The 14,067-nt window shown below is 40.9% G+C and overlaps 1 protein-coding gene and 1 long non-coding RNA gene across 2 annotated transcripts in view; one reads left to right on the forward strand and one right to left on the reverse strand.

Annotated features, from left to right (window-relative positions):
• mtor (mechanistic target of rapamycin kinase) overlaps positions 1-5,364 on the reverse strand; it is a 234,686-nt gene extending 229,322 nt beyond the window's left edge. Inside the window, exons 1-2 of the mRNA XM_077224547.1 lie at positions 5,263-5,364; positions 4,428-4,582 (exon numbers count right to left, since the gene is read on the reverse strand). Of these exons, the coding sequence (XP_077080662.1) occupies positions 4,428-4,547 (120 nt within the window). The 5' untranslated portion in view covers positions 4,548-4,582; positions 5,263-5,364. The remainder of the gene's footprint in view (positions 1-4,427; positions 4,583-5,262) is intronic.
• A 4,167-nt stretch (positions 5,365-9,531) lies between these two features.
• Positions 9,532-13,762, forward strand: LOC143733053 (uncharacterized). The gene is made up of 2 exons (XR_013201242.1): positions 9,532-9,721; positions 9,833-13,762. It is a non-coding gene; the product is annotated as an uncharacterized LOC143733053 (long non-coding RNA).
• Positions 13,763-14,067: the final 305 nt, after the last annotated feature.

The raw sequence follows: 14,067 nt of genomic DNA on the forward strand, positions 1-14,067 counted from the left end.
AACAAATTTTGATTTTGATGGCTACAACACACACCAAAAAAGTTGGGACAGAGACCAAATAAAAGTGAAAAGATTATCCAAATTGGATTATCCAACTATTTTGAAACACTCCACACTGAGCAGGTGAATTGGTAATAGTTGAGGGTATAGTGTTTGGGTGTAAAAGTGCTTCTCAGTCTTTTTAAGCAAAGATGGGTCATGGCTCATCACTTTGTGCAAAATATCTTGTGAAAATTGTCAAACAATTACAAAATCACATTTCTCAATGCAAGATTGCAAAGCATTTATGCCTTTCATCATCTTCCATACATAATATTGTCACAAGATTCAGGGAATCCAGAGAAATCTCAGTCTGTGTTGGGTAAGGCAGTAGACTCCTGTTGAATGTGCGTGACCTTTGAGCCCTCAGATGGCATTGCACACGATACCATCATGCTAATCTGTTAAATACAGACACACGTGCTCAGGAGTAATTTGGAAAACCGTTTTCACTGAACACAGTCTGACGCTGCATCAAGCAATGCCAATTGAATCTCTGTTACGCAAGGAGAAAGCTTTACATTAGTTCTAAGTGGAGATGCCGACAAGTTCTCTGGGCCTGAGCTCATCTCAGATTGTCTAGAAGAAAGTGGAAATGTGTGCTGTGATCAGATGAGTCCATGTTTCAGCTTGTTTTTGGGAGAAAATGGACATCGAGTTCTCAGTCCCAAAGACGAAAGGGACCAACCGGACTTTCACCAGCGACAGGTGCAAAAGCGAACATATGTTCTGGTATTGAGGTGCATCATTGCAAACGGTATGGTTAACTTGCATTATTGTGAAGGTAGCATTGACTTGGAGGCATATATTTGGATTGTACAGAGACATAAAGTGCCATTAAGATGAAATCTTTCCTGAGAAGCAAGACAATGCTAGGCCTCATTCTGCACGTGCTACAACTGAGTGGATTCTAGACACTCTGCACCATAGAAGGGATGTGCCTGCCTGTTTACTGCAGTCCAGATATGTCTCTTATGGAAAATGTATGACTCATCATGAAAAGGAGAATCAGGCAATGATGACCACAGACTGTTGAACGGCTGTCTTGTATCAAACAAGATTGGGCAAATATTCCACTAGCAAAACTCCAAAAAGTATAATTAAAAGGAAAGGTGAAGTGACAGTGGTAAACATGTCTCTGTCCCGACTTTTTTGGGGTGTGTTGCAGCCATCAAAATCAAAATTTGTTCATATTTACAAAATACAATTATGTTGGTCAGTGAAAAAATTGGAAAACTTTTCTTTTGTCAGTTAAAAAAAGGTTAAAAAGAATGAACAAATAACAGATTCTTGATTTTTATTGCATTTTACAAAATGTCCCAACTTTTTCTTATTTGGGGTTGTAGATGTATTAACACAGACTGTCTACAAATGCATAAATAATGTAATAAGATGAATGTTAAAAAATATATATTGAATATAGAAATATAAAATTGAGAAAAAAATTTAATTAAAAATTAAATATGAAACTAAAATCGACAATAGGTCAAAACAAGTGACTGTCTTAATGAATGAGTCTTTCATTCATTCATTCATTCATTCATTCAACCGATTTGTTCAAATCGGCTGATTTTTTCAGGAATGAAGCAAGTGAATTCTTTATGAATGCTTTTTCATAGAGTTTTGTTTTTCGTATTTGTGTTTTATTTTAGCCAGCAGTCGTCCGCGAGGGGCTGCTGGCCGTTATGTTTATTTTAGGTAAGCCAGCAGTCGTCAGAGAGGGGCTGCTGGCGGTATTTTATTTTGGTTTGTTTTATTTTAATAAAGTTTATTTGAATGTTCGCCGGTTCCCGCCTCCTTCTTCCCTGAACATTGCTACACTGGTACCGAAACCCGGGAAGATGGAGGAACGCGCTGTCAGAGAGTCCTCGCCGCTGTGGGGAATCCGCGGTGCCATCGAGCATGGTGCGCGAGTCGCCGCCGCTCGCCGTGGGCCGGAGCCTGCTGCCATCCGCCGAACGAGGGGAGGAGCAGGGAGCGGGGGACTCGCGGCCATGGACGCTCGAGGCGGTGCGCTGGAGTGAGTTGCCGGTGGGACGGTCGAGCTCGCTGCCGGCCGCCTGGGAGTTGGAGGGGCGGCTGCCGTCCGGGAGGGACCGGGGGAGTCGCCGCCGCTCGCCGTGGGCCGGAGCCTGCTGCCGTCCACCAGGAAAAGGGGAGGAGTAGGGAGCAGGGGACTCCTACCGTCTGCCCTAGAGCCCAAGGAGCCGTCGCCGTCCACCGGGCGGCGGAGGAGCGTCGAGCCGTCCACCGAGGGCTACCCAGCGTCACCGCCAGGCACCGCAGAGGAGATAGCCCAGCTGGTGGGGGACCAGATGGCAGCGCGTTGTGGGAACCGGACCAATTTTTTTATTTATTTTATGCTCTCTCCCCTCTCTCGATCTGTCGCTCCTCATGCTTCCGTCTCCGTTTCCCTCGGCTTGTCAGTCCATACCCCCCAGGGATCGCCGCCGCCGGGGGGGGGGGGAGTAGGCACAGGCTCGTGGGTACCCCCCGGCCTGTGAGGGGCGATGGGGGTATGTGGCGAACAGGACGGCCGAGGAACGTGAGAGAACGGCGCGAGGCCGGTGGTGCGATTGCTAATGAGCAACACCTGTGAAGCACACCGGTCTCGCATCTCTCACGGAGGAGCGGAAGCATAAAGGAGGAGCGACGACGTTGATGATCGAGAGAGGAACAGGCCTGTATTTTAGTTGAGTTTTGTTTTTTGTATTTGTGTTTTATTTCAGCGAGCAGTCGTCCGCGAGGGGCTGCTGGCCGTTATGTTTATTTTAGGTAAGCCAGCAGTCGTCCGCGAGGGGCTGCTGGAGGTATTTTAGTTTGGTTTGTTTTATTTTAATAAAGTTTATTTGAATGTTCGCCGGTTCCCGCCTCCTTCTTCCCTGAACATTGCTACATTCGTCAAGTGGACGAGGGAAGTTTATTTGGACAGATCCTCGAACACTCGATTTTGACAGAGGGGGTGAGTCTACTCAACATGTACACTTCAGGCAGATCCATAAACCAAAAAGCAACAAGATTGTGATGTCACAGTAGATCGCACTTTATTTACCCCCACCCCACACAACTCTAGTATATGATATTGGAGTTATTTTGACATTTAACTGCATTTAATACTTGACTTTTTTTATACAGTTAGTTTATTGTATTGTTATCATTTTTGTTCGTGTATTTTTTAATACTTTATTGACAATATTATGTCTAAGATGTAGGCTACGTCACTTAATATCAGCTTAAACTTATCCAATGTTTTAATTTATTAATTATTATTTAATAATTATATACAATTGGATAAAGTATAAAATAGTGATCATTTCAATTTATCTTAAACAGTTGGCAAATATTGCTGCATTCAGCCCTGTCATGTTCAGCTCCTTACATCTTACCTCGCATTCTTCAAGCGTTAAAAAGCGCCCACGCTGGAATTACTGCTTGGGTAATTCAAATCAGAATTACTGATTTGATTACTTTATTTAACTCCTGTAGTATTTCTTTCCTGAATACTCTTTTTGGACCTACCTAAAAAACACTGTTTATTTTATTTGTGTCTCTATTGTATTTATTTGTGCTTTTGTCTTTAATAATGTTTGAACTTTATATTAGTTATGTTGCTGTTAGTTATTTTATTATATTATATGTACTATATACTTATTGAAATTAGAATTGTGAAATTTCACTGGTGTGTAAAATGTTGGTATCATAACAACATTATTTATTAAAATATGAAGTTACATGTGTCAAACACAATGAAGAAAACAACTTTTTTGCAGTGAAAATTTAGGCAGGGTGAGTAAAAAATCTGAACCACTAGAGTTGAGGTCTTCAATCCTGCTCCTGGAGGGCCACTGTCCAGCAGAGTTTAGTTCCAACCCTAATCAAACACACCTGAATCAGCTCAACAAGCTCTTCAGGATCGCTTGAATATACAAAGGCAGGTGTGCTGAAGCAGGTTGGAACTAAACTCTGCAGGACAGTGGCCCTCTAGGAGCAGGATTGAAGACCTATGCACTAGAGTGACCGGGCCACTCGAAAATTAAGAAAATCCTTAGCGTTGAGCCCTGTAAGCTGTAAAATCTAAATCATCCTATTAATGTAGTATTATTTGTTACTGGCAGTATTCCTGTTAGCGGATCTTGCAGAACATTTACAAAGGCCTGTTGTCATGCACATGCAGTTATGCTTCCATAAGTGTATTTACTGTAAATATGTTTCCTTTCTTGTTTGTTTAAACACACTGAAGGGCGAGTCTATGTTTTCTGACAGTCACAGATATGGCACCTAGACATTACATTTAGTAAAAATATATAGAATATTACTTTGACTGTGGTCAAATCTAGGCTTCTGACTCTGCTGATGAAGTAAAATTATGTAAATAGATCAAAGTTTACCTCTCTTAGTTCTGTAGTGACATAGTGCTGGAGGTCTTTGGCAGCTTTGGCACGTGTGTCTTCATTGCGACTCTTGAGACCACTCACAAACTGCTGCAGAACTGTGGCAGTGCCAGACATGCTGGCGGCTGGGATGCAGCTATCAGTAGATCTACCTGTAATTCAAACAACATGTCATTTCAGAAACAACTGTGTTATTGTGACTGTAGAAGCTAAAGTGAAGAAATATTTTGATGTCCAGGATAAGCAGTGCTTTCTGAAACTTTTACAACTTCCAGGAAATAAAAAGCATTTCATTGAAAATATATTTGACATTTAGTATCCCTTTATGAAAAATGTGTCAATTCAATGAGTTAAAGTATATAAAAAGTACAGTATGCTAATGTCTACAGTAAAAAAATCATCCCGTGTAGTGTTTGAACCAACAGTCTTTCGGTTAACAGCTCAAATGTTCACCACCTCAAAGCCCATCCCCATTTCATTAATAAATAGACACATGCAGGAGTTTACCAATCACCAAAATTAGGTGTCCTGATCAAGGACTTAACCTACAATTTCACAGCTCCTAGATCAGATCTTTAACCACAAAGGCTACATAATCTCGAATGTATAACAAGTCATACTGTCATCATTAAAGCATGCTCAGATGAAAAAAAGAGACGCGCATGTAGAATAATATAGAATAATGGACGAACACAATAACAGGAGGCATAGTGGTTAGCCAAAGGTGCTAACCTACAATCATCATTAAGCACCAGTGACTGTTAACCGTTTAAGTAATATCAAACAGAACATTAAAAAGGATTCATGTATTTTAAAATACAATATTTCTTACTTGTGTAAAAGGTTTTTCACTAGATGTGTTGCACTCGAGAAACTGCAAATAAAGAAGGCGGGCACAAAAACTGAGTGGCGTCACTTCCGCCTATGAGGTCCGTGTACTTTTTGATCATTTTATTTCCTGTTTGGAATGGAATAACGAGAAATGAAAACCAGCTCGTTTATTCGTTTTTTACTTTAGTTTAAAAAACAAAAAATGAGATTTTGGCTCGATTGTGGTTTACAAATCAGTTTATAGGTTCGATATTTCATTTGGCAGACTTGGGCGCGCTGACACGCCTCTTTCATCTGATTGGTCAAACCGCTCCGCCTTCAGTACGAGCGTTTCTTTCTGTCAGGCGGAATAAGAGTCAGTACGAGTGCGGCACTGACAAATGCACTTTAATAAAATAATGTCTGAAACCACCACTCACTGTTGACTACGCACAGTATTTGAAACAGAAATATGTTGCTGGTCACGTAATTCGTGCTCCTGCGACTTGCAAGCGACCCCATTAATGTGAGCCACTGTAGGCCTACACAGATTATTTTAGCTAGATGTAGGCCTATTTCTCATTGATAAATACAGTGCGAATAGTTCCGTATCTTTGGATAAGGGGAAGTGGAAATAAAAATCAGTAATAGGCTGAACTGTAGCCTACCACGATAATATGTCCGTAACATTAGATGTCCGTAGATTACCTACCCATAACTGTTACGTTAGAGTTAGGGGATAACACATTTTGTAGCTACAGTATAAAAATCATTATGTCTAAAATTCCCATAAAACATGAAAACCCAACAAGCCAATGGGAATATATAATTTTTGTGTTAAACATCTGTTCATAATCTGTGATTACACAATTCCAATACGAATAGCACCGGGATGACTGTGCAATTATCAATCCGCATTTTTAAACCAGCTAATTTACAGTAGGCTGATATTCAGAATATCTCAGATATTCTCATATAACGCCAAATACCGCACAAATGGCCTTCCTTTGTGAAATATAGCAGACATTTTTTAAACTATTATTTAAGCTATATTTGTGCATAAATGTTTGCATTCAAGTTTTTAGAGACACATAGACAGACAGACAGACAGACAGACAGACAGATAGATAGATAGATAGATAGATAGATAGATAGATAGATAGACAGACAGCCTACAGATAGATAGATAGATAGATAGATAGATAGATAGATAGATAGATAGATAGATAGATAGATAGATAGATAGATAGATAGATAGATAGATAGATAGATAGATAGATAGATAGATAGATGTTTAAATGTGTTTGGCCTACATACATTTTAAACATAAGCATTATGAACTACAATAGCCTAAACAGAACTGGAACCTTTGTAAGATATGCGCTCGTCTTCACAAAAACTACATGCAGGATTTTTAAACATCTTGTGTGGAGAAAATATTCTTTATTTTGTGCAGCATGGCAAGCAATGACAAAAAGCAGGATAACGTGTAGGCTATAGCCTTGAAAGGAAAACAAATTTGCAGAGTAAAAACAGAGTTTGTGTTGTTAAATCATTTTTTTTAGTACATCTTAAAATATAGAGCTCAAGACAAATAATAATTCCAGATGGACAAACAATAAATTCAAAAACCAGTGTGAATAACAATATCTTAAAAGAAACTAAAGAGTGGCAAACTTTGATGTAGGGTTCAAGTTTTAATTAGTTGTACAGCTTGAAGTGTAAAGATTATTCTCATACACAGATATGGCCTATTTATGAATTAAATTCATGCTTTTATTTGTCATTTAAACTGATGCAAAAAGGGAAAGAGAGTAGAAAAGACTTATTATCCTGTCACCCCCTCTAGTGGACAGCATTAGGTATTACGGCCCTCTTTGCTCATATAACGCAAATAAATGGGATTTTTTTTCGGAAGGTAAGTCTGACCCGTCCGAAAAGATATAAGCGAGTCAGACCAGTCTGAAGGCAAGACAAAACATTGCTAAAAAGGCTGGCTGATCACAGAGCTCTGTGTCCAAGCACATTAATAGAGAGGCTATGGGAAGGAAAAGATGTGGTAGAAAAAAGTGTACAAGCAATAGGGATAACCGCACCCTGGAGAGGATTGTGAAACAAAACCCATTCAAAAATGTGGAGGAGATTCACAAAGAGTGGACTGCAGCTGGGGTCAGTGCTTCAAGAACCACCACGCACAGACGTATGCAAGACATGGGTTTCAGCTGTCGCATTCCTTGTGTCAAGCCACTCTTGGACAAGACACAGCGTCAGAAGCGTCTTGCCTGGGCTAAAGACAAAAAGGACTGGACTGCTGCTGAGTGGTCCAAAGTTATGTTCTCTGATGAAAGTAAATTTGGCATTTCCTTTGGAAATCAAGGTCCCAGAGTCTGGAGGTAGAGAGGAGAGGGACAGAATCCACGTTGCTTGAAGTCCAGTGTAAAGTTTCCACAGTCAGTGATGGTCTGGGGTGCCATGTCATCTGCTAGTGTTGGTCCACTGTGTTTTCTGAGGTCCAAGGTCAACGCAGCCGTCTACCAGGAAGTTTAAGAGCACTTCATGCTTCCTGCTGCTGACCAACTTTATGGAGATGCAGATTTCATTTTCCAACAGGACTTGGCACCTGCACACAGTGCCTAAGCTACCATTACCTGGTTTAAGGACCATGCTATCCCTGTTCTTAATTGGCCAGCAAACTCTCCAGACCTTAAGCCTATAGAAAATCTATGGGTATTGTAAAGAGGAAGATGCGATATACCAGACCCAACAATGCAGAAGAGCTGAAGGCCACTATCAGAGCAACTGGGGCTCTCATAACACTTGAGAAGTGCCACAGACTGATCGACTCCATGCCACGCCGCATTGCTTCAGTAATTCAGGCAAAAGGAGCCCCAACTAAGTATTGAGTGCTGTACATGCTCATACTTTTCATATTCATACTTTTCAGTTGGGCAATAAACATTTGAAATATATCAGTCTGTGTGTAATGAATGAATATAATATCCAACAAGACTGTGACACTGAGGTGAGGTCTAACATTCTCAGGTGAGAACTCAGCTTGCACAGGAGGAACTGCAGAAGAAGCAGATGTCCCAGCTTGCTCTAGAAGAACTGGTGGTGGCGGCCGGTCTGTTACCAAAGATGGTGCAAAGTCACTGTCTTTGAATTTATCCCTCTAAGCCTACACTCTGCTTTAATACTTTCCTCATGCGTAGGCCTACCTCTTTAGTGCTGAGACCATAAAAAAGATCAGCTGCCCTTTTTTAGGTATTCTGCCAGGCTAACTTCCTGTTGGACTGAGAAGACCCTCCTCGGGGTCCAGTTACCTGTCCTCATCTCCTTTCCTTGACTTAGCCTTTCTCTCTTTTTAATAAAGCGGTAAAGGTTTGTGTGGCAAATTGAATACTGTTTTGCCACAGACCTCACTGTCCTACTGTCATTGTGCACTACAGCAGCAGCTAAGGACAGAATAGGTAGAGGGACACCCCTATCTGTTTTCCTTTTCCTTTCTTGTGGCATACTGAAAAAACAGAACTAAAAAAGTAGGATAGACTGCAGCCTAGTTTGACTTTTAAAAAAGAAATTTGCTGAAATACAAAGAGGAGACACCTGGCTATTGAAATATGTTCTTTATCAAACCACTGAATTGTCTTTTATATCAATTTTATCTAATTGTCATTATTATTGTCACGAGGGACAGTTGCAACACCATGTGGGGACAGTTGCAAAAATGCGTTGCAACTGTCCCACCTCCTGGCAGCCATCTTAAAACTAGCAAAGCTAGCCTAACACATTAGCTTGAACACATTGTACCTAAGTCTATTAAGAGCTAAGAAACTACACATTCAAATTATAAAACTATAAAGATCAATACTTAAACCGTTTAAACAGTATGACAAAAAATCTAGTTGTAAAAAAAGTTACTTTTTTACCTAGAAGTTCAGTTCTCCCTTAAGGAGGTTTAACATTTGGCTGTTAACTTCTAGAAAGAAGGAGGGGCATACTGAGCATGTGCAGTAGGAGTGTGATGACTCTAGCTCATTCCTGATTGGAGAAATCAGCAATGTTGCAACTGCCACACGTTGCAACTGTCCCCACTCTCCCCTATTGTGTATGTTCACTGATTCTTGCTTCTCTATTTTCTGTCTTTCTTTTCATGTGAACTGAGTAGGCTACACATGATTACATTCATAAAAATAATCTTTATTTCTATAAAATTTTTGCCTTGTGATGTAAATAAAATAAGAGAGTGGTAAATGTTGTAACAGCCTGCAGTTACATTTGTCTTATTAGCTCTCTGTACCGTGTCATATTTGGTTCTACCACTGGGGGGTACTCTAGTCAAGAGGGTTCCTACTAGCATAAAAATGGTAGAAGAAGTAGAGTAGGGAAGGAAGGATGTGTGTTGCACATGGAGAAGCTTCCCTTCCAGTGTGGTCGTGTTTTTCCCTGATTTGAGGAACCTGTGGTTCTTATGCTCAAATGTAAGTGTTCAGTTTGTACTTTGTTTGTATGTGTAATGTTAGGTAATGTGTTTTCAAATGCGATGTAAATGTGTTATGGTGGCACTAAGTTTGTTTGTTTGTTTGATGCAGAGTGTTCATCGTGCAGGCATGAGGCAGCAACTCAACTATAACTAAACCCTTGATCAATATGGAATTAATTGTCTGCGTTTTATCAACAACACCTTTGGCATCGGCTGTTTGTGCCTTGAGCTATAGTCTGTTCCTAATATCCATCGCCGCTTGGACACTTGGATTCAGACCGTTGTGAACTCATCCGCTCTGTACTTAAGTACTGTTTCTTATTACTTGTGGGACTCTAGAGACTGAACTCTTGGCTACCAAAGACATTATTTGGAAGAGCTGAATTATTCTGATGTTTTGCCTTGGAAATGAATGCCTCATGTATTGTGTATGGTTACTGACTGTATGGTGATTTATGGTATAAAACACATGATTCATTGAAATGCGAAGTCTCTGGTCCCTCATTTTATTATGTAGCCTCCAAAGCTTTCTTGAAAGTAGATGTTACATAAAATATGCCGCCCGAACAGGGACGTGAAAAGAAAAACCTAATTGGATCTTGAAGAGAGGCACAAGTTCTGCTTTCAATGAGTCATGCATACGTGTTTATTATGACCATATTTTTGAGGTGTCAATACATGGCAATCAACTTGGTGCTTTAAGGCTAAGGTTACTTTAAGTGTTTTGTTAGTTGCAAAATGGCCTTCTCACAAAGAGAGACAGAGGATAAAGATCCTGTAAGCCCAGACTATTCTTCAGAAACTTTCACTACACGTCGGGAGCTTGTCCGAGACTTTATTCATTCTCTCAGTAATTTATATCTGGAAAATGAGTCGGAAGATGTAGAACAAGAATGTGATTTCGATGACTCTTTGTTACCACCTCCTCCTCGTTACCACCTCCTCCTCCGTCAAAAGAAGAAGATGAAAGTTTGTTAACAATGATAATGGCCTCCAGAATGCATAAAGTTGAATGTAGAGTGGAGGGTTTGGAAAATTCCTCTGATATCCATTTTAAAGATATCCAACACCAGTTAAATGTGCAAAGTAATCGGATGACGGCCATTGAAAGTCAGCTTCAACACATATTGAACCTGCATAAGGACCATCACACAGAGATACAGCGTTTAGAAAACTCACTATCCGCCAAGCTTGAGGCTGGGTGTGGCCAAGTAAAAGTCACTTTAGAGACCAAAGTCCAGGAGTGGGGACAAGCAACTATGGATTGCCTGAAACGGAGAGATGGCCAGCTGAGATCCATAATTCAGTCTTCCGGGGGAGCCACTTCTACTCCCGATTTTAACCACACTGTAGCAATCCATAGTTCATTTTGACCTGTACATTGCCAGACCCCCATCAAACTAGAATTTCCAAAGTTCGGAAGTTTAGATGGAGAAGATCCCATTACGTATCTGGAACGATGCGATGAGTATCTGGCTATACAGCCTTTGAATGATGCTGAGATTTTATCCATGCTTCCTTCTGTATTAACGTACACCGCTAAAGATTGGTGGCTGGCAGAGAAGAAAGTAAAAACATGGTCACAATTTAAGGCTGCTTTCCTTCAATCCTTTTTATCTGACGATCATGAGGTGGAAGCGGAGAGAAGAATAAGAGAACGAAAACAAGGAGCTGATGAGAGCATCCGGACATTTGCATACCAGTACCGAGCATTATGTTTGAGGTTGAAGCCAGCAATGACGGAACGTGAAATCCTTCAAGCAGCACTTCGGAACTGTAATCCAATCGCTAGTATTTTAAGGGGTACTGCAACTACAGTGGATGAGCTAGTATGGGTAGGAACGCTCATAGAGAGAGATATTGGGGAAGAGAGAACCTTCTGGAGGCAAAGGCCTCAGGAAAACTCCTCTAAGTCTGCTGAAGCCAATAGGTACTCAAAAGGACGACAATTTAACCCGCATATTGCAGTTTTTTCAGAGAATGATAGAAAGCCGATGTCTACCTTAACTTTACCCATAACCATCAAAGACCACCAATATCAAGCAATTCTGGACACCGGAAGCACTTACTCATTAGTACAAGAATCATGTTGGCAACAATTTTCATCTAGTGAAATTATGCAAGAATCATGTTGGCAACAATTGTCATCTAGTGAAATTATGCAGTCAAGTAGGGGACAGTCATTTTCACTTGTAAATGGTCATGTACAGACAGCCTTGGGGAAGATAGCTTGGCTGGCTACACTCCAAGGTCACGACTAACCACTGAGGGCTTATGTGATGAGGGACTGTGATATGACTTTCTCAGTTGTACTGGGGCTTGAGTTCCTGATGACTTCCGGTATCCGTCTTGATTTTAAAAATTCCACTTATACATTACCCGAAGATAGTGACACAATCTACACCTTCGACACTTCTTCACCCTCACCAATGGTTCAACTGCACCTTGCACTACCTTTAGTGCCATCGACTTCCGCTACGCTAATGGCTGTAAAGGAGGTAGTGAATCAAGCTGACGCTTCTAAAGCGCAGAGGCGGCAGTTAGAAGGTTTAATGCTTGATTGACCAACAGTATGCACAGATAATTTGGGACAGACTACTTTGATTCAACATCGAATTCATACGACTGATGAGATTCCTGTGCGTAAGAAAGCTTACCCTGTGTCCGTTACCAAACAAAAGTTCATAGATGAAGAGGTAGAGAATCTGTTGAACAAAGGCATCATAAGGCCATCTGTTTCTCCTTGGGCTGCGACAATAGTCTTAGTGCCAAAGAAGGATGGTAGCACTCGCTTTTGTGTTAACTATCCGTGGGATGAATTCAAAAACTCCTCTTGATGGATTTCCGATGCCACAGATTCAAGATATCCTAGAATCCTTGTATGGAGCGACCGTATTCAGCACATTAGACCTTAAGTCTGGTTACTGGCAAGGAGTGGATGGAGACAGTATTAAAAAAACTGCTTTTGTCACCAGAAACAATCAATTTGAATTGGTTCGTCTTCCTTTTGGCCTCAAAAACTCCGCTGCAACATTTCAAAGGCTAATGAACAACGTTCTGAGAGATTACTTAGGGACGTTTTGTTTTGTGTATCTTGATGACATTGTGATCTATTCCAAGAACATTCAAGATCACTTACAACATCTCAAGCAACTCTTTGCAAAGCTGGAAGCTTCCGGATTAACTCTCAATCTCAAGAAGTGTGCTATGTTGCAAAAGACCATTACTTACCTAGGACATGTTATTTTGCAAGAAGGAATCCGTACTGAATCCTCAAAAATTGAAGCAGTCCGTGATTTCCCGGTACCCAAGAACGTCAAGGAGGTACAGAGATTTGTAGGCCTTGCAAGTTGGTACCACCGCTTCATTTCTCATTTTTCAGAGCGAGCAGCACCTTTGTACGCATTAAAGGGGAAGGATGCAGTGTGGGATTGGACAGTTGAATGTCAAAAAGCTTTTGATGATCTTAAAAGTGCCCTCCAACAAGCACCAGTTCTAATGCCACCTGATTTCACAAAAGATTTTAAAGTACAAGCGGATGCTAGTGAGATAGGATTAGGAGCTGTTCTGACACAGGATGTTGAAGGCTTGGAGCATGTCATCGCCTATGCTTCGAGACTGGTTCATGGAGCTGAGAAATCATATTCTACAGCTAAAAAGGAGTGCTAAGCTGTGGTTTGGGCTTCAGAAAAGTGGAACAGTATCTGGAGGGAAGAAACTTCGAAGTTCTTACAGACCATTCTGCCCTCACTTGGGTATTCAATCAACCCAAACCATCTTCTCGTCTGACTAGGTGGGCTTTAAGGCTGCAAAGTTTTAATTTCATTGTCAAGTATCGAAAGGGATCTTGTAATGTGGTACCTGATGCTCTGTCCAGAGAAATACATGTGCAAGAGGTGGTAGGCCACATTGCCATATGTCAACATACAAAATCAGACCCTAATTTACCAGTAAGTTGGGATGAGATTGGAAAAGCTCAGAAGCTTGATTCTTCTTTACTGTCTTTATGGGAGTCAGCTAAATAAACTAATACTGATCCAAGCCGTGTTGCTTACATTGTTCAAAATTACTACTTGTTTCGTAGGCTACCGGACTAGCAACAAGGGTACACTAATCAGCAAATCATACCTGCATCATTGAGGGAGGCATTCCTGCAATTCGCTCATGCAAATCCATTGACTGGTCATTTGGGAACAATGAAAACTCTACGGAGGCTCCTCAACAATGTTTATTGGCCTGAAATTCGCAAAGATGTTTGGAGTTTCTGCAAGATATGTAAGACGTGTCAAGCCTACAAACCCAGAATTACTAAGCTATCTGGATTGTTGCAGTCAACCCCAGTAG

Source organism: Siphateles boraxobius, unplaced genomic scaffold, assembly GCF_051911475.1.
Source record: "Siphateles boraxobius isolate OS27281-9 unplaced genomic scaffold, OSU_SipBor_1 9, whole genome shotgun sequence".
Classification (NCBI taxonomy): domain Eukaryota; kingdom Metazoa; phylum Chordata; class Actinopteri; order Cypriniformes; family Leuciscidae; genus Siphateles; species Siphateles boraxobius.